At 41.1% G+C, this 20,975-nt stretch overlaps 1 protein-coding gene and 1 pseudogene across 2 annotated transcripts; both read right to left on the bottom strand.

Moving 5' to 3' along the window:
• Window positions 1–2,612: 2,612 nt before the first annotated feature.
• On the bottom strand, window positions 2,613–4,554 carry LOC115366302 (microsomal glutathione S-transferase 2-like; annotated as a pseudogene).
• Window positions 4,555–4,857: 303 nt separating this feature from the next.
• LOC115366547 (microsomal glutathione S-transferase 2-like) lies at window positions 4,858–19,081 on the bottom strand. Of its 2 annotated transcripts, XR_003928840.1 has the most exons (6): window positions 18,989–19,081; window positions 18,571–18,718; window positions 17,904–18,003; window positions 17,480–17,632; window positions 16,253–17,309; window positions 4,858–5,000 (listed from the first exon to the last, which is right to left on the bottom strand). XR_003928840.1 is itself a non-coding variant. In XM_030062049.1 (5 exons), the coding sequence occupies exons 2-5, from the start codon at window positions 18,629–18,631 to the stop codon at window positions 17,201–17,203; spliced, it is 423 nt and encodes a 140-aa protein (XP_029917909.1). In that variant the 5' UTR covers window positions 18,632–18,718; window positions 18,989–19,081; the 3' UTR covers window positions 15,938–17,200. The 2 variants fall into 2 exon arrangements, 1 of the variants encoding a protein (XP_029917909.1); XM_030062049.1 differs by lacking the exon at window positions 4,858–5,000 and having other exon boundaries at window positions 15,938–17,309.
• Between the last annotated feature and the right edge of the window lie 1,894 nt (window positions 19,082–20,975).

The following is a 20,975-nucleotide window of genomic DNA, read 5'->3' on the forward strand; positions in this document are numbered from 1 at the left end:
ATTATGTGAGGCATGTTGTGTGTTTTTGTTGCCATGGTTTGTAGCAGTAAAAGCAGAGAGAGTTCGGTTTTATAAACTATTGAACTGGACATTTTTTTGACTGACAGTTTTATTGATCACTAAGATAGCAATGACTTGGAATTAAGTTCGTTCAATGTTGAAAAAAATAAACAAATAAAAGAAAGAAAGCTTTGATGTAGTTAAGCTACATGTTGTCACTATTGTAGCTTAGCTTGCTACATTTCTCTGGTGGGGAGCTTCAGTATAGTGAAGCTTCATGTAATGTACAGTAACTGGTAGCTTAGCTCACTACATTTTACAAGTAGCTTGCCCAACACTGATAAAATGTGACATGCGATATTGGCAGATATAAAATTAGATAACCAACATTTGAACACCTCTATTACTGTGACAAAAAGAAAACCTGAGCATTATAGGCAGCAGGAAAGGAAACTTCATGGCACAGCAGTTAGATTGGATTGGATTACAGTACATTGTAGTACAGGTGGACCTAATGAGGTGGCCACTGAGTGTACATGGCCTTAATGTAACCCAGCGATGTTGTTTCCTATTAACCCCTATGACTAAATCTATAGGTAACTATAGATGTCAAAATGGCAACTTTAGATGATGATGGTCATTAATAATTTGATTAATAATTTAATAATTAAAATACTTGAACAGTAACTTTAAGTATCTTTCTTTTATTTCTATTTCTTTCTTTCTTTTATTTTGCACTACATCCATGCACAAAATATGAAAAACGTGTGGAGAAGAATTGCTGTGTCAATTTTCAAAATGATCTGCCTTTTGTGTTTTTTCACAATTCCAGTTTGAAGTCAGAATTTGGACGCAATACACACTAATGGTGGAACTTTCGGAGTGGTAGCTAGAAAGAAAGTCCCCTCTCACTGACACAGAGATACACACGCGGCTCTGTATCTCTCCTTTTCTGTCTCAAGGGCCACTAGCACTGCAGCCAATGCATCCCAGCATTGACCCCAAACACCAATGTAAGTCCATAGCAATGACCCCAAACACCCTAGCAACCCCATAGCAACCACCCTAACTACCATAGCATCCACCTAGCAACACCTTAGCAACCACCCAAAACACCATAGAAATCATCAGGAACACCATAACAACACCCTAGCAACCACCCGGAACACCATAGCAACTGCCTAGCAACGCCCTAGCAACCACAAAGAACACCATAGCAACTGCCTAGCAGCACCTTAGCAACCATCAAGAGCACCATAGCAACCACCTAGGACATCATAGCTACACCTTAGTAATGCCTTGGCAACCATCAGGAACACCATAGCAACCACCTAGCAATGCCTTAGCAACCATTATGAACACTAAAGCAACCTCCTAGCAACCACCCAGGACGCCATAGCAACACTTTAGCAACCATCAGGAACACCATAGCAACTGCTTAGAAACCACCCAGAACATCATAGCAACTAACTAGCAATGCCTTGGCAACCGTCAGTAACGGTGGCAAGCACATTTAAAGTTTCTTCAGAATCTTTAGCAAAGTCTAGTTTGATTTGTAAGTTCACTGGTTGCAAAGCATCTGTGATGCTGCAGGGCCACCTGCTGCTAAGGCTAACTACTAGCTGCTACAACTGCCTCTATCGTTTAAAATCAATTGTATAGCACATTTTGAACATTAAAATGAAATGTAATGTGTGTTACACGAGAGAAAAAAAGGTAGCAAAATATTTATACATTTATTTAAAAAACACAAAACAAGGTGTAAAATCAGTAGCAAGTGGCAGGAACGTAATAAAATGTAGAAAAATGCCAATACTTTTAAGTTATCACTACTTGCAGCTACTATTAGCCTACTATTGCCCCTACTTCCATATACTGCTACACTATAGTATGTGACATTGGGTCAGTGTTGACAGGAGATATCACACTGACACTCATTTGGTGAGCACAAAACTATTAGCCTAATTGGTTCTGAATGCTCACATGTGACCTCTCGTTTTATGGCCTCCAAATTCATCTCTGACCATTTTCAGGAGACACCAATTAGCCTACTCTCCATTTTCTCCACCGACAGATCAAGTGAGGACTCACTGAGGCTGAGGTATGTGAAGTGTCATACCTTGCCATGTCCGAATGACGCCCATGGTTTAAGGGGAAAGCTTCACTCAGGTATGGCGAAACAAGAGACTAATGAAAGTTTATTTATTTATTCAATCATTCATTCATTTAATCATTTACTGGTAGGCTCCAGTATCCTCTTTGCCTCATGAATTGTGGAGGTGTGTAGCAAAGGCAGTAAGCATAGCACGGAAACCACCGTTGTGATACTGTCAAAATCTAAATGATCAGTCATATTCACACTACTTTCAAGTTGTAGAAACGAAATGTCATCCGACTCCTCTGACTATGAGTGAAATGCAGCCACAACAAATATGCACAAAAAAACCCAACATTGTAGGTGCATACAGAGGTGACACAAGACTAAAAGATTTGGTGAGGTTCATCAAATTTTTGGTGTGTTTCTGAATTAGACAGCAGACATAGATGTTAATTCAAAAAGACTTTGGGTCATCCATGTTCCATTGTGTAATACTAGTGTCACACTAGGCTGATTACTCAACATAGTCTATGTATTCTGATGTGTTAACAGGAAGAACTGGCTCAAATGGTCTACCGGGGACACATGGATAATTTAGTGTCTGTTATTGCCAATGAAACAGTCTAACAAAAGCCTCATATTTGTTACTTTGAAAGATACATTTGTCAATCACATTTACATTGGAAAAACACGTTCAAAATTAAGTATAACTTTACACAAAAGTCCAAAAACAAAACAAAACAACAACAACAACAAAAAAAATTGATCTAATTTTATGACTTAAGCTTGAAAAACTTTTGGTTTTCTAATTCAGTGCATATACAGCACGTTTACAGTTGAGCAGTCATTGTGCATTTGTGATTGCAGCTGTACAGCAAGTGTGTTTTGAGAAAACCTCCCATTCTGCAGGTATGCTGTATGTACTTGGTTATAGGTGTGTGTGCATAGCTTGATGAACCGGCTATCTTCAGACGTGGACATCAAAGTACTTGAGAAGTATCCCACGCAGTATCCCAATGAAACTCAGTAGAGATAGAAAGAACACGACAGCCAAATTGAGGTAAAAACCAGGCATCCTGTGAACCAGAAAGCACCTTATCAAATTTTCTGGTGGTAGTAAGGTCTTATCCTAAACATGTGTCATTGCATTCTACCATACTGCAAACCACACTGTGTCTTTAACCTTTTTGGTTCAAAGATTTCTGCAAACTCAGAAATGCCAAAACAACAGGACAAGTAAAATGACCTTTTCTTGGCAGACTTGACATATCCATTGAAATACATTTGCCGTGTATTCCATGTACACCAGTCCTGCTCCAGCTGCTGTCACTTCACTGAAGAACGTCCCCGAGGTCCAGAGCAGCACCATGAAGACAGGGTAGAACTCCACACAGTTCTGACTGGAAACACAGGCCACAGCGCACACACGCACACACACACACACACACACACACACACAGACACACACACACAGTCAACCAGGATGTTAGAGTATCTTCATTTAGATTCAACTATTCTGAAGCCAAAGCTATCAAGTCAAATGTCTGCCACTTTTGCCTCAGGTTTGCAGCAGGTCCATTATTACAATCTCCTCCATTGTCACCAGCTGTATACAGCCTGGCAGACCAACACATCAGTCCACCGCCAAATGTCTCTTTTGGGGTCATGCTGTCTTACTGTGCTCGGAAAGTTCTCTCAAACTCTGGCGGTCCAGTGACGATGGGCGGCATGATCTTATGGGCGATTCTGGATTTTCCGACTTGCCTGGCCAGGTAGCCTGAGAGGGGACAATGGCTTAGTAGTGACACCTTCTCATAAGAACGACTCAAAAACTCCATTCACAGTATTTGTGCAGTAGAACCATGTTTTCAGCCCTTCATAACTAAGATGGATAAACATTTTGGAACAACATTCATGAAGAACAGAACATTCTTGCAACATTCTTGGTAGAGAGGACAATAACAGTAAAATCAAACAATTCCTCTCACAGAAGCCTGGCAGTCTGTAGACCCTACTATTGGACAAACTGCTAGAACAGGAGACTGAACTGTACTGTGTATTTTGTTTGCATTTTCTATAAACATTCTTTGCTCATTGGATCTCTGTATACGATGGTGAGATTTTAACAGCAGTGAAACCACTTGATTAAGAATTAATTTAAAAAAAAGGGACAAAAGGTATGTCAGCTGTTGCCACACTGTACAACCTCTGCCCCATGTTGGCACGACTCACCCAAAAAACCAGCTCCCACACAGATAAGTCAACATGAAGCAAAGAGCGACTTGGTAAATAAGAAGTCTCCCTTCCTTTGCACTTGTAGTATGTAACACCTGAGGAGCTTACCCATTTGCAGGGCAGACAGAAGGGTCACTGCAGCCAGCAGAAGAGGGGACTCGGTTGCCATTGCAATGCTGAAAATACAGGATCTATTTCCTTCCTTGCTGTTTGTTCAAACTAGGATTTATGTAACAACTGGAATGCCGTGTGTGTCCTGAGGGAAATTAGGTGAGGCACAGCCCATAGACAGCAAAGTCATGTCATATTACCCAAGCACGCCCACAGCAGGAGGAACAGTTTAGTTACTAAATAAACCAGAGAAAGACTGCACATCGCTTAATTTTAAGATTATGAAGTAGAGACCGGATGAGAGCTGCTTTCCTGTCCTCTGCCCCATTAAACTCATCAACTATCCAGGTATGCATCTTAATTCATGTTTTACATTTTTACACAGTCAACATTTAGCAAACAGTTGTGTTGCACCTCAAGAATTCTTGTTCCTCTGCTTCACCATCCTCCTTTCCATCTTCATCTCCCACCTAGTCTCTCGTCTCTCTCTCTGTTGTGTGTGTGCTGTGTGAAGAGGTTCTACTGGAGGGATGGAGCTCCATTCTTCCATATGATCCTGTACATAGAGAGGGATATTATAGTAGGACTACAGTGCATAAAGGCATAAATGGCTGCTCCATATGAACAATATTAGTGTAACTAGGAGAACAACTGAATTTTTTATGTATTTATTTATTTTTATTACATGGATAGATTATCCAAACTCTACAAAAAATGAGTGATTCTCATTTTGGTATGTCCTTGTTGTAAGCAGTGACTAGCAGGACTTAACAGTTCAATTTCTCTCTGACCAACCAGTGGTCTGTAGCATTTCACATCACATTTTGAGTTACTTTTACAAAAAAAAATTAAAGCTGATGTAGCCTAATTAGTTTAATGCCAACTAACAACACATACACTGAACACTTAGTTTAGGCTATTAAAACACACATTAAGTCAGGCAAGGGTCATGTCACACACTTGTTTTGTGGCTGGTATACTCCTAACTTTAATGTTACTGTATGGTACTAAAACTAAAAGTTTAGTGTGCCTGCAGTGGACTTACTGTCATTGATAAATAAGCATTTCTTTGACCATTCACTGATTCTTGGGAATTTGGATAAAACAGGTTTTAATTTTGAAAAAAAGAAAGTGTGTTAACTAACAAAATCTGAAGGTATATCATTATAGGCCAAGGTCTTGGCTGTTCAGCAATGTACCGGTGCAACCTCCTCATTTTGCATTTTTTTCATAAAATAGGTTTTTCCAGTTATTAGGCTACTTTGTTTTTGTCAACACCGTCACCGTAATGTTTTTTTTTTTATTTGAAAAACATATTTTTGTATTAAAGAGACTATTACTTTAATAACTCAACAGCACCAAAGAAACATATTGTAAGCATATTCATTTAAAACAAATATAACTGCCTCTGACAGTGGTGGCTGTGGCCTCATTACAACATACATTTCCAAAATTTATACCACTCAAGTCAATGGCTTCTTGCTTAACAACTTTATTTAACTATTTGGTACAAAAAATAACAATCCTGAGCACTGTTATAAGCATTTTTCAGACTTCAGTCATTACCGTCAGACAGAAAACCTGACGGTGGTGACGTCTGACGGTGGAGACAAAAACCTGCTCTTTCACATGAGTTGTTCACATTAGCCAGCTTGTTTTTGCCCTGTTGCTACCTGCATCAGACCTCTTCTTAAAAAGTATACATTTATTCCATAACCTAATTTAATATTTTTTATACAGAAGTGACGGTGTTGACAATTTATAGTAGTGACAGTAGCAGTGTCCAAAAATATGAAGGGATTTAAGAGAAAATTGAAAACTTCCAGGAGCCTGAGCGGTCTTGAAGCATGCAGTAGAGCTGAAGGTTTGAAAAGAGCTCCTCAGGAATGTAATTGACCTTGTAGTTTTTTTATTATTTTTTTTTAAATATATATCTGACGGTGGTGACGAATATCTGGGACACATTTTGAGCAATGTTGTAAATTTCCAGCAGAAATAGCATTTTTCTCAGTGGGACGTGATTTATCCAAATTCTCAAGAATCAGTGCATTACTTTAAGGAGATTATCTCACAAGCAACACTGTCACTCATGATGTGAACTTTCAAGAACATCACTTCTGTTTCTTGACACACCTGCCTGTCATTGGCTACATGACACACACACAGTGGTATTTAGGGTTTCTGTAATTTTGATTTCTGTGTTCTTTTTGTACTATGAGTGTATTTGGATGCTGGATATTTCTACAGTGCAGGTATGACTTTTACTTTAGCAGAAGATCAAAGTATGTCTTTCATCACTGGCCATGAAACTCACATTCATCTGTGTCTATAAACATTTACCTTTCAGTATAAAATTCTAAGCAATTTCAGTTTGACTCCAGAATTCCCAAATGTCCCTGAATGCCTCTATGTTTCTCTCCTGTTGTGTCTCATGCCCCTTTTCCACCAGAAAATACCTGGTGCTAGTTCGGAGCTGGTGCTAGAGCCGGTGCTTAACTGGTGCCAACGAAGAACCGGTCAAGAGCAAAGTGGAGCCAATTCAGAGCCACGTCATGACGTCTTCGGAAAACGTGATGACGGGTGCGCGAGACGCTCGCTCAGAATCACAATAACTATCATGAATGAATGAATGAATGATACTTTATTAATCCTTTGCAGGAAATTACATTGTCACGGCAGCTTCATCACTTCAACACACATAAAACTGCACACTCATACTATACAGTGGCTGCAGCGTCTCTGTCTCTGTCCGCCCGTCCTGTCCTGAAGCCGGTGAAACTGAGCCGCGTCTCAGTCAAGCATATAATGCTGCTTTCCCGATACAGTTTCTGGCCCCGGGTGGAGCAGGATCTGGATTTATTAGCGATGCAAATACTGCTTGTGTCTTTACAAGCCTACATTTCAATACAGAGGCGAAAAACACAATTATTGCCGGCTACCTGTCGGATTCGTGATCGGAATGAATGACAGCTATGTTTAGTTATGAAAAGGGTGCTTCTCATCCTTAAATGTAATTTGCTGAGTCGCGTTCCATGTCGTTGTAAAATCAGTATAACCCACGGCTTCTCGGGGATTATTCTTTATGTTTATAGCGTTCGCAGTTCCTGTTTTGTTTTGTAACCCCGCCCACCCCATTCTTTCTCTGGCTCCTGTTTAGCCCCTGCTCGGAGTCGGTGCTTGCCTAGCACCAGTTTGGAACCAGTTTGGCACCAGTTTGGCCCCTACTTGGGCGGTAGAAAACCAAAAAACTGGTGCTAAGTCAGGCACCGGCTCCGAACCAGCCCTGGTGGAAAAGGGGTATCAGTGGCCACTAGCACAGCTGCCACTACATCCCAGCCTTTGCCTCAAACACCAAAGCAAGTCCCTAGCAATCACCCCAAACACCCTAGCAACCCCACAGCAACCATCCAGAACAGCATAGCAACTGTCTAGCAACACCTTAGCAACCATTAGGAACACAATAGCAACTGCCTAGCAACCACCAAGAACACCATAGCAACTGTCTAGCAACACCCCAGCAACCATTGGGAACACCATAGCAACCGCCTAGCAATGCCCTAGCAACCACAAAGAACACCACAGCAACTGCCTAGCAGCACCTTAGAAACCATCAGGAACACCACAGCAACTGCCTAGCAACGTCTTAGACACCAATAGGTACACCATAGCAACCGCCTTGCAACACCTTAGCAACCATCAGGAACTCCATAGGAACCGCTTAGCAATCACCCAGAATATCATAGCAACTATCTACACGATAGCAGCTGCCCACAGACATCATAGTGGCCACTGAAAGGATGATAAAAACTGCCTGGAAAATACCCGGCCCACAGTAACTGCCTTCAAGCCCTCTAACAAAACTACACAACCTACAAACGGCATAGGGCTGGCAGTTTACCACATGGCCACGTGGTCAGCAACAGTGGCAAGCACATTTACAGTTTCTTCAGATACTTAAGCTAAGTCTAGTTTAATTTTTAAAATAGCTTAATTTGTATAATTTTAATATGAATACAAAGGCTTCACTATAGTAGGTTGTCTTTGTTATTTATCTGATGTATAAGAGATGTGGATTAAACGGCTCAACCAAACTCTAGTTACACTAAGTTTAAGTCTAAACTCATATAGTAGATATTTATTGATTGTCAAATAAATTACCCGACATGCAACTTTTAGCAACCAAGCTTAATTTCATCCACTAAGCCTATAGATGACATTTATAGGAAACGCCACTGTTCAGTCTATGAAATTTCCAGTAGATTACTAAGAGAGTGATTGGTCTGTTCTGATCAAAACAATATTTTGTAAAGTGCCTGCATTTTTTACATCCAGTTGGTATTATGCTTTTTTTTTTTTTTTTAAGAAGTCTCAGTTTTTCAATAGTAAAATTGAGCCTTGTTAAATAGTTTCACTACTAAAAAGCTATTTGATTCAGAAAACAGCGATGATACAACCACACTACTGAGAAATGCCATTTAAGTTAAACTAGTAACGTCGCTACTGGTAACTCTGATGCAGGCTAAGTCAGAGACTTTGTCTGTTCTGATTAAATAATAATAATAATAATAATAATAATAATAATAAAGAAATTAAAAAAAAAAAAAAACTTTATTAAGTAACTGTTTTTTCTACACCTGGTTGGTATTATTATGCTGTTTTTTGAAGAATGCTTACTTTTCACTGTTGCTACACTTAAAATTTCAAATAAGTGTGAAGCCATGTTCATATCATCTATTGTATCGCTAATGACGTATGTGGCATAAATATCAAGATATAAAATTTTGTCCATATCGTAACAGAAACAGAACTGTGGTTGAGGCAGTAACTGGTCAAGCAGTAGCTCAACAACTACTGAAATAAAGTATTTTAAGTCAGTGGTTCTCTGTGTCAGGGGACTCCTCTGTTTGTTTGTTTTTGTTTTCTGAGAACCACTGCTGTAGAGTAATGTCTTCATGGAAAGTATTCAAGGTAAAAATGAATGAACTCCAGCCAAGGAGAAACTCTAAAGTGACAGTTTGGATCAGGGAAGGAGTTAAAAACCAGACATGGTTGATGTATTACACTCACCTGGACCAGCAAACACTGCTATATGGGTAAGAATCTGAACTTTTCTTTTCAGTTTACATCCACAGCTTTTATTATGGCGTTTACTCTGCAACAACTTTCAGTCCTGTTGTAATGAAGCTCAAGAGACCATGATATGCCACCATATGCATATTAGCAACAAGGAGAGGTGAGCTCAGCAGAAGGCTGTAATGCCACCCTGTGGATTCAGGTGGAACTACCAGATTCAGGTGGGGGATTGAAATAAACATCACACAAAAAGGAAGGATTTCGGTGCTATTGTAATGTTACAGACACTAATTTTTATTTGGGTTGTGTAATATGTCATGATGTTGTGACACTGTTTTGTAATGAAAGCTTTTGCATTGGGATTTTATTTGTTTAATTTAAAGATACATTTTCAACACATACATAACCATTACCTACAATGACCAGGCGTGCCAGTTTGTTTTGTCTGGATTGTCCCGGTTTCAAACTGGGTGGCCTGGGTCCTACCAAATAATTCTCCCAGTGATTCACGATTTATACTTGCAATTTAAACCAACCACATTATTATGTGTGCATGTTCGGTATGTAACATAAATACAGACCCCAAATAAAACGTTTTTGTGGGTTTTGGGAGACCAACCAGTTTGAGGTCTGCTGGGACGCTGTCCGTGGTGCTGAAAGCTGTTTGGTAGGTGACCTGGGAGCTGAAATGAATTGTCCCCCTTCACGATGAAAACACCTCTGATGCGTGCATTAGCGCGCATTACACTTACACGTGCGCATGGGTGAGCTTACGGTGCACATAAAGGTGCCGGTTTGTGTGTGTGTGTGTGTGTGTGTGTGTGTGTGTGTGTGTGTGTGTGTGTGTGTGTGTGTGTGTGTGTGTGTGTTGGTGTGTGTGTCGACTTTGTCATGCTTGATCAATCTGGGCACTGTGCACTTGAAAAACCAAACATACACACACACGCACACACACACACACACACACACACACACACACACACACACACACACACACACACGATTGCAACTGAACTTTTATCAAGTAAAGTTATTCCTTCACAAACTCATGGGGTTATCAACTAAATGTTGAAATCTCTCAACTGTTTTCTGTTGCTGATATTGAGCACATCTTACTAGCTACGGAAGGTGTGTTTTCTCCAGCCTTCAACTGACACACACACACACACACACACACACACACACACACACACACACGAAACTTTACATGACAAAACTGGGCTAAATTGACGGACAGTCGCAAAATAATGAGTTACCTTGTTGAAGTCAAAGTCAGTGAACTCTTGCAAAAATCTGTTGAGAAATCTGTTGTCGGCTCCTCGTCTGTCTGCCTCCAACAAAAACTACAACACATCAATGCAGAAAGAACGCAAAATGAAGCCCCGTCAGCAAAAACGAACGATTGTCTCTATTGATGAAACGCATTGGAAATGTCCGCAGCTGTGTTAAGGTAGCGCGTGTCACGTGACTCCATGTCACAATAGCATAGGCGATGACGTAGCGTGCATGTCTCGATGACGTAGGCAACAGAGTGTTTATAACTTCGTGCTGCACAGGCTTTGACTGAGAGTCTGTGTTGAAACTATCACAGGCTCCTCAACCCACACACACACACCCACCCACCCAAACTCAACTCATCCAGGATGGCGAAACCGACAAAGGCAAACCCCAACCACAAAGCCCAACCTGGGCCTCCCGAGGACCGGAGCCCCCGGCACACAGTCATCGGGAGAGCCCATCTTAAACCTCAGGGGAACAAGCACCCTGAGGGACACACAGCCACAAGGACGGCTGCCAAAAAGCAGACGTCCCTGGCTCGGACCGCCCAACCCGGTCCCAACAAAAAGCCTGCTGAACCAATGGGCCACATTGTCGTGCTCATTGATTCAAACGGCAAATACCTCCAGGAGACTCGGCTTTTTCCCGGTTACACGGTGAAGAAGCTGTGGTGTCCCCACATAAGATCAGCCTGGGACACACTGTCTGATCCCAGCCTTGGCTCACCAACTCACATCCTCATTCACACAGGCACAGATGACCTGGTGAAATGGAAGGATGGAGTTGCACCATACTTCAGAGGTCTCATGTCCAAGGCCCATCAAAAATTCCCTGCCTCTAAGATTGTGGTGTCCACTCTGTTACCAAGAACGGATGTGGACTCACAGGTCATTGAGAAGGTGAATCTGACCATCATGGCAGGTGGCAAAAAATTGCCAAATGTACATGTGGTCGGTCACCCCTCTCTGACCAAAGAGCACCTCTTCGACAACATGCACCTTCACAGGAACGCTATTCCAGTGTTCGCAAAGGCGCTTAAAAACGCCACACTGGATAGAAGTTTTGTGAAGAAGATTGTTCCGGAAGAAAAGCAGAGCCAGGCTGCAGAGAAAAAGACCTCTCAGCAGGACCGCTCTTGCAAGGAGAGTCAGCCTGAGGTGAAAAAAATCACTCAGCAGGACAATCCCTGGAAGAAGCGTCAGGTTGCAGAGGCAAGCACCTCTCAGCAGGACAGTTCTTGCAAGGAGAGTCAGCCTGAGGTGAAAAAAATCACTCAGCAGGACAATCCCTGGAAGAAGAGTCAGGCTGCAGAGACAGACATCGCTCAGCAGGACAACAAGAGTGAGGCTGCAGTGGAAACCTGTGCTCAGCAGGACAATCTGTGCACCAACAGCCAAGCTGTGGAGGAAAAAACTGAAGAACTCCAGCTTGCGCTCAAGAGAACTCTGGATCTTGCAGATCAGCAGGCCGCCAAGATCAAGGCTTGTGAGGCAGAGATGGAGGCACTTCGTCAGGTAGTGAGTGAGCTCAAAGAAGCAATCCTCACGCAAAAGGCCACGGAGACCAGCGATGCACCCACTTCAAACGAAACCATCTCCAACCTGCAGCTTCAGATCACGGAGAAGGACCTGAGTGAGAGACGTGCTGTCCTCCAAGTCAAAGAGCTGGAGGATGCCCTGGAGCAGGAGAGACACAAGGTCCAGAGTATTGAGGACCAGCTCCAGGCTGTCCAACAGGTCCAGGTGGAGAGTGAGATGAGCCAGCTGCAGACCAACCTTGTCCAGATCCAGGAGGAGAAGACCTCCCTCCTCAAGGCCTCAGAAGACTTCAACCAGGCCATGGACAAGAAACAGCAAGAGTGGGCAGAGAAAGAAGCCAGAATGTTGGAGAAGATCACCGAGCTGGAGAAGATCACCGTGCTGGAGAAGAAGAAACGTCCCAGTGCCCCAAAAAGGTTCTGGAGGTGGATGACCCGACCCTTCAGAGCCTGCTTCACCTCTCATGACCATGACAAGGAGGAGAAGAAGAACAAGAAGATGGACGAGTCCAACAACTAATGGACTCACATCTGGGCTCACACACACACACACACACACACACACACACACACACACACACACCACTGCATCAATTTCCAACCCCACTACCCCTAACACCATCACTTTTCCCTACCCTTTTCCCTGCACACACACACACACACACACACACACACACACCACTGCATCAATTTCCAACCCCACTACCCCTAACACCATCACTTTTCCCTACCCTTTTCCCTACTTAATTAAAAAAAAAAAAAAAAAAAAAAAAAAATCAATACTGCCTATCAATTCTGTACAACTGGAAGCTCCACAACATTCAACTCTCAGTAACTGTATGGTTCAACTTAAATGCTGTTAAAGAACCAACATTTTTATTTATTTATTTATTTTGTTGAAACAGTGTGTTCATTTTTTTTTTTTTTTTTTTTGAGAAACTGGTGTATACATACACTGCAGACAGGCTCCATCTATTTTTTGTTCTTCACAATTCCTACTTGTTGCCAGTAGAGGTCACCAACTACTAAGTATATCTTAAATTCTGTGATGATGTGCACAGTATTATGGTTTGTATAGTTTGTTTCCTGAATCAAATAGCTTTTTAGTAGCGAAACTGTTTTACTGATCAAATAGCGCGGTAGCGTCCACAGAAGCTACATTTTCACAGGCTTTTTTCAACCTTAAACGCAGCGGAACTTTTGCTGCTGTTTGACCTCTAACCGGGAGCAGCGGACCTGTATGTGCAGCCGACAGGCAGCCTTCTTTGTGACGTCATAATACCTGTCCGGACATGCGCTTGTCGCCGACACGCGGTCTTCTTTGTGATGTCACATACCTGTGCTAAGTGTCTGCTGCAGCGGGAAACGAGCACGCAGGTGATGAAGATGACAGAGGAGGAGGAAGATGACGATGTTGTAAGACATCTCTCTCTCTCTCTCTCTCTCTCTCTCTCTCTCTCTCTCTCTCTCTCTCTCACACACACACACACACACACACACACACACACACACACATCACATCATTTTTTGCCAAGCTGTTACTGTTGGGAGCAGGTTTCTTCTTTTGCTCCTGTGGTTTGAACCAACTTATTGAGTTTTAAAGTCATTTACACTTTGTCCTCCAAATGGGCTCGAATTTTAGTAGACATGCAAACACAGGTGTGCACACATACATACAAACACAAACACACACACACACACACACACACACACACACACACACACACACACTAACATATATACACACTTCTCCCACATTAGTATATCCACACCACCTGCTTTTTGGTATTATGTGAGGCATGTTGTGTGTTTTTGTTACCATGGTTTGTAGCAGTAAAAGCAGAGAGAGCTCGGTTTCATAAACTATTGAACTGGACATTTTTTTGACTGACAGTTTTATTGATCACTAAGATAGCAATGACTTGGAGTGAAGTTCGTTCAATGTTGAAAATAAAAAAATAAAAAAAATAAATAAATAAAAGAAAGAAAGCTTTGATGTAGTTAAGCTACATGTTGTCACTATTGTAGCTTAGCTTGCTACATTTCTCTGGTGGGGAGCTTCAGTGTAGTGAAGCTTCATTTAATGTACAGTAACTGGTAGCTTAGCTCACTACATTTTACAAGTAGCTTGCCCAACACTGATAAAATGTGACATGCGATATTGGCAGACATAAAATTAGATAACCAACATTTGAACACCTCTATTACTGTGACAAAAAGAAAACCTGAGCGTTATAGGCAGCAGGAAAGGAAACTTCATGGCACAGCAGTTTGATTGGATTGGATTACAGTACATTGTAGTACAGGTGGACCTAATGAGGTGGCCACTGAGTGTACATGGCCTTAATGTAACCCAGCGATGTTGTTTCCTATTAACCCCTATGACTAAATCTATAGGTAACTATAGATGTCAAAATGGCAACTTTAGATGATGATGGTGATTAATAATTTGATTAATAATTTAATAATTAAAATACTTGAACAGTAACTTTAAGTATCTTTCTTTTATTTCTATTTATTTCTTTCTTTTATTTTGCACTACATCCATGCACAAAAATATGAAAAACGTGTGGAGAAGAATTGCTGTGTCAATTTTCAAAATGATCTGCCTTTTGTGTTTTTTCACAATTCCAGTTTGCAGTCAGAATTTGGACGCAATACACACTAATGGCGGAACTTTCGGAGAGGTAGCTAGAAATTAAGTTCCCTCTCAGTGACACAGAGATACACACGCGGCTCTGTATCTCTCCTTTTCTGTCTCAAGGGCCACTAGCACTGCAGCCAATGCATCCCAGCATTGACCCCAAACACCAATGTAAGTCCATAGCAATGACCCCAAACACCCTAGCAACCCCATAGCAACCACCCTAACTACCATAGCATCCACCTAGCAACACCTTAGCAACCACCCAAAACACCATAGAAATCATCAGGAACACCATAACAACACCCTAGCAACCACCCGGAACACCATAGCAACTGCCTAGCAACGCCCTAGCAACCACAAAGAACACCATAGCAACTGCCTAGCAGCACCTTAGCAACCATCAAGAGCACCATAGCAACCACCTAGGACATCATAGCTACACCTTAGTAATGCCTTGGCAACCATCAGGAACACCATAGCAACCACCTAGCAATGCCTTAGCAACCATTATGAACACTAAAGCAACCTCCTAGCAACCACCCAGGACGCCATAGCAACACTTTAGCAACCATCAGGAACACCATAGCAACTGCTTAGAAACCACCCAGAACATCATAGCAACTAACTAGCAATGCCTTGGCAACCATCAGTAACGGTGGCAAGCACATTTAAAGTTTCTTCAGAATCTTTAGCAAAGTCTAGTTTGATTTGTAAGTTCACTGGTTGCAAAGCATCTGTGATGCTGCAGGGCCACCTGCTGCTAAGGCTAACTACTAGCTGCTACAACTGCCTCTATCGTTTAAAATCAATTGTATAGCACATTTTGAACATTAAAATGAAATGTAATGTGTGTTACACGAGAGAAAAAAAGGTAGCAAAATATTTATACATTTATTTAAAAAACACAAAACAAGGTGTAAAATCAGTAGCAAGTGGCAGGAACATATAAAATGTAGAAAAATGCCAATACTTTTAAGTTATCACTACTTGCAGCTACTATTAGCCTACTATTGCCCCTACTTCCATATACTGCTACACTATAGTATGTGACATTGGGTCAGTGTTGACAGGAGATATCACACTGACACTCATTTGGTGAGCACAAAACTATTAGCCTAATTGGTTCTGAATGCTCACATGTGACTTCTCGTTTTATGGCCTCCAAATTCATCTCTGAGCGTTTTCAGGAGACACCAATTAGCCTACTCTCCATTTTCTCCACCGACAGATCAAGTGAGGACTCACTGAGGCTGAGGTATGTGAAGTGTCATACCTTGCCATGTCCGAATGACGCCCATGGTTTAAGGGGAAAGCTTCACTCAGGTATGGCGAAACAAGAGACTAATGAAAGTTTATTTATTTATTCATTCATTCATTCATTTAATCATTTACTGGTAGGCCCCAGTATCCTCTTTGCCTCATGAATTGTGGAGGTGTGTAGCAAAGGCAGTAAACATAGCATGGAATCCACCGTTGTGATACTGTCAAAATCTAAATGATCAGTTATATTCACACTACTTTCAAGTTGTAGAAACGAAATGTCATCCGACTCCTCTGACTATGAGTGAAATGCAGCCACAACAAATATGCACAAAAAAACCCACTAACATTGTAGGTGCATACAGAGATGACACAAGACTAAAAGATTTGGTGAGGTTCATCAAATTTTTGGTGTGTTTCTGAATTAGACAGCAGACATGGATGTTAATTCAAAAAGACTTTGGGTCATCCATGTTCCATTGTGTAATACTAGTGTCACACTAGGCTGATTACTCAACATAGTCTATGTATTCTGATGTGTTAACAGGAAGAACTGGCTCAAATGGTCTACCGGGGACACATGGATAATTTAGTGTCTGTTATTGCCAATGAAACAGTCTAACAAAAGCCTCATATTTGTTACTTTGAAAGATACATTTGTCAATCACATTTACATTGGAAAAACACGTTCAAAATTAAGTATAACTTTACACAAAAGTCCAAAAACAAAACAAAACAAAACAACAACAAAAAAAATTGATCTAATTTTATGACTTAAGCTTGAAAAACTTTTGGTTTTCTAATTCAGTGCATATACAGCACGTTTACAGTTGAGCAGTCATTGTGCATTTGTGATTGCAGCTGTACAGCAAGTGTGTTTTGAGAAAACCTCCCATTCTGCAGGTATGCTGTATGTACTTGGTTATAGGTGTGTGTGCATAGCTTGATGAACCGGCTATCTTCAGACGTGGACGTCAAAGTACTTGAGAAGTATCCCACGCAGTATCCCAATGAAACTCAGTAGAGATAGAAAGAACACGACAGCCAAATTGAGGTAAAAACCAGGTATCCTGTGAACCAGAAAGCACCTTATCAAATTTTCTTGTGGTAGTAAGGTCTTATCCTAAACATGTGTCATTGCATTCTACCATACTGCAAACCACACTGTGTCTTTAACCTTTTTGGTTCAAAGAGTTCTGCAAACTCAGAAATGCCAAAACAACAGGACAAGTAAAATGACCTTTTCTTGGCAGACTTGACATATCCATTGAAATACATTTGCCGAGCGACCATGTACACCAGTCCTGCTCCAGCTGCTGTCACTTCACTGAAGAACGTCCCCGAGGTCCAGAGCAGCACCATGAAGACAGGGTAGAACTCCACACAGTTCTGACTGGAAACACAGGCCACAGCGCACACACACACACACACACACACACACACACAGACACACACACACAGTCAACCAGGATGTTAGAGTATCTTCATTTAGATTCAACTATTCTGAAGCCAAAGCTATCAAGTCAAATGTCTGCCACTTTTGCCTCAGGTTTGCAGCAGGTCCATTATTACAATCTCCTCCATTGTCACCAGCTGTATACAGCCTGGCAGACCAACACATCAGTCCACCACCAAATGTCTCTTTTGGGGTCATGCTGTCTTACTGTGCTCGGAAAGTTCTCTCAAACTCTGGCGGTCCAGTGACGATGGGCGGCATGATCTTATGGGCGATTCTGGATTTTCCGACTTGCCTGGCCAGGTAGCCTGAGAGGGGACAATGGCTTAGTAGTGACACCTTCTCATAAGAACGACTCAAAAACTCCATTCACAGTATTTGTGCAGTAGAACCATGTTTTCAGCCCTTCATAACTAAGATGGATAAACATTTTGGAACAACATTCATGAAGAACAGAACATTCTTGCAACATTCTTGGTAGAGAGGACAATAACAGTAAAATCAAACAATTCCTCTCACAGAAGCCTGGCAGTCTGTAGACCCTACTATCGGACAAACTACTAGAACAGGAGACTGAACTGTACTGTGTATTTTGTTTGCATTTTCTATAAACATTCTTTGCTCACTGGATCTCTGTATACGATGGTGAGATTTTAACAGCAGTGAAACCACCTGATTAAGAATTAATTTAAAAAAAAAGGGACAAAAGGTATGTCAGCTGTTGCCACACTGTACAACCTCTGCCCCATGTTGGCACGACTCACCCAAAAAACCAGCTCCCACACAGATAAGTCAACATGAGGCAAAGAGCAACTTGGTAAATAACAAGTCTACCTTCCTTGGCACTTGTAGTTTGTAACACCTGAGGAGCTTACCCATTTGCAGGGCAGACAGAAGGGTCACTGCAGCCAGCAGAAGAGGGGACTCGGTTGCCATTGCAATGCTGAAAATACAGGATCTATTTCCTTCCTTGCTGTTTGTTCAAACTAGGATTTACGTAACAACTGGAATGCCGTGTGTGTCCTGAGGGAAATTAGGTGAGGCACAGCCCATCAACAAGCAAAGTCATGTCATATTACCCAAGCACGCCCACAGCAGGAGGAACAGTTTAGTTACTAAATAAACCAGAGAAAGACTGCACTTCGCTTAATTTTAAGATTATGAAGTAGAGACCGGATGAGAGCTGCTTTCCTGTCCTCTGCCCCATTAAACTCATCAACTATCCAGGTATGCATCTTAATTCATGTTTTACATTTTTACACAGTCAACATTTAGCAAACAGTTGTGTTGCACCTCAAGAATTCTTGCTCCTCTGCTTCACCATCCTCCTCTCCATCTTCATCTCCCACCTAGTCTCTCGTCTCTCTCTCTGTTGTGTGTGTGCTGTGTGAAGAGGTTCTACTGGAGGGATGGAGCTCCATTCTTCCATATGATCCTGTACATAGAGAGGGATATTATAGTAGGACTACAGTGCATAAAGGCATAAATGGCTGCTCCATATGGACAATATTAGTGTAACTAGGAGAACAACTGAATTTTTTATGTATTTATTTTTATTACATGGATAGATTATCCAAACTCTACAAAAAATGTGTGATTCTCCCTTTGGTATGTCCTTGTTCTAAGCAGTGACTAGCAGGCCTTAACAGTTCAATTTCTCTCTGACCAATCAGTGGTCTGTAGCATTTCACATCACATTTTACCGTCTGCTCAGATCACTGGGAACTTCAGCAGAGGTTGTTCTGAAAATACTATCTGATACCAGATACTATCCCAAACCTTTGCCTAATTGAAAACCAAAAAAGCAGGAAGAGCTGAAGTGAGCAGAGTAGATACAGGGTAATGGAAAAGTTCCCCTATGACACTTTATTTGTTTTGTCTTTTAATTTGTCACCTGTCTGTAGACCAGTCAATTGAGCCTTGAATACACAACTTAGATATAGTACAGCAGTCCTCTCCAGATTGTCTGGTGTGCTTCCTAGCCAAATCCATCCATGACACATAAAGTCCACACAAATATTCAGAACTGTCAAAATGACATTTTTATGTTCACATGACACAATCACTCATACCTTATCATGAGCTTGGTATATTTTTGATGATTTTTGATTTTGAGTTACTTTTATTAAAGCTGATGTAGCCTAATTAGTTTAATGCCAACTAACAACACATACACTGAACACTTAGTTTAGGCTATTAAAACACACATTAAGTCAGGCAAGGGTCATGTCACACACTTGTTTTGTGGCTGGTATACTCCTAACTTTAATGTTACTGTATGGTACTAAAACTAAAAGTTTAGTGTGCCTGCAGTGGACTTACTGTCATTGATAAATAAGCATTTCTTTGACCATTCACTGATTCTTGGGAATTTGGATAAAACGGAATGTACCGGTGCAACCTCCTCATTTTGCATTTTTTTCATAAAATAGGTTTTTCCAGTTATTAGGCTACTTTGTTTTTGTCAACACCGTCACCGTAATGTTTTTTTTTTTTTTATTTGAAAAACATATTTTTGTATTAAAGAGACTATTACTTTAATAACTCAACAGCACCAAAGAAACATATTGTAAGCATATTCATTTAAAACAAATATAATTGCCTCTGACGGTGGTGACACTAATCTGATGGTGGTGACAGTCACCTCATTAAAACATACATTTCCAAAATGTATACCACTCAAGTCAATGGCTTCTTGCTTAACAACTTTATTTAACTATTTGGTACAAAAAATAACAATCCTGAGCTCTGTTATAAGCATTTTTCAGACTTCAGTCATTACCGTCAGACAGAAAACCTGACGGTGGTGACGTCTGACGGTGGTGACAAAAACCTGCTCTTTCACATGATAAGCATGAGTTGTTCACATTAGCCAGCTTGTTTTTGCCCTGTTGCTACCTGCATCAGACCTCTTCTTAAAAAGTATACATTTATTCTATAATTTAATGTAATATTTTTTATGCAAAAGTGATGGTGTTGACAACTTATGGTAGTGACAGTAGCAGTGTCCAAAAATATGAAGAGATTTAAGAGAAAATAGCAAATTTCCAGGAGACTGGGTGGTCTTGAAGCATGCAGTAGAGCTGAAGGTTTGAAAAGAGCTCCTCGGGAATGTAATTGACCTTGTAGTTTTTTTATTATTATTTTTTAAATATATATCTGACGGTGGTGACGAATATCTGGGACACATTTTGAGCAACCACAAAATAATAGTAAATATTGTTCAAAACCCATCGTTTGTAGTTTTTAATACATATTATGATGTACTCTTTCATGTGGT

This window comes from Myripristis murdjan, chromosome 10 (genome assembly GCF_902150065.1).
Source record: "Myripristis murdjan chromosome 10, fMyrMur1.1, whole genome shotgun sequence".
Classification (NCBI taxonomy): domain Eukaryota; kingdom Metazoa; phylum Chordata; class Actinopteri; order Holocentriformes; family Holocentridae; genus Myripristis; species Myripristis murdjan.

Excerpts from the sequence above, each read along its gene's own strand:
- LOC115366547 (XM_030062049.1), bottom strand. The coding sequence starts at position 18,631 with ATGGCAACCGAGTCCCCTCTTCTGCTGGCTGCAGTGACCCTTCTGTCT. Across the intron at positions 17,633-17,903 it reads GAGAGAACTTTCCGAGCACA|TCAGAACTGTGTGGAGTTCT; the intron begins GTAAGACAGCAT and ends CTGTGTTTCCAG. Across the intron at positions 17,310-17,479 it reads GTCAAGTCTGCCAAGAAAAG|GATACCTGGTTTTTACCTCA; the intron begins GTCATTTTACTT and ends TCTGGTTCACAG.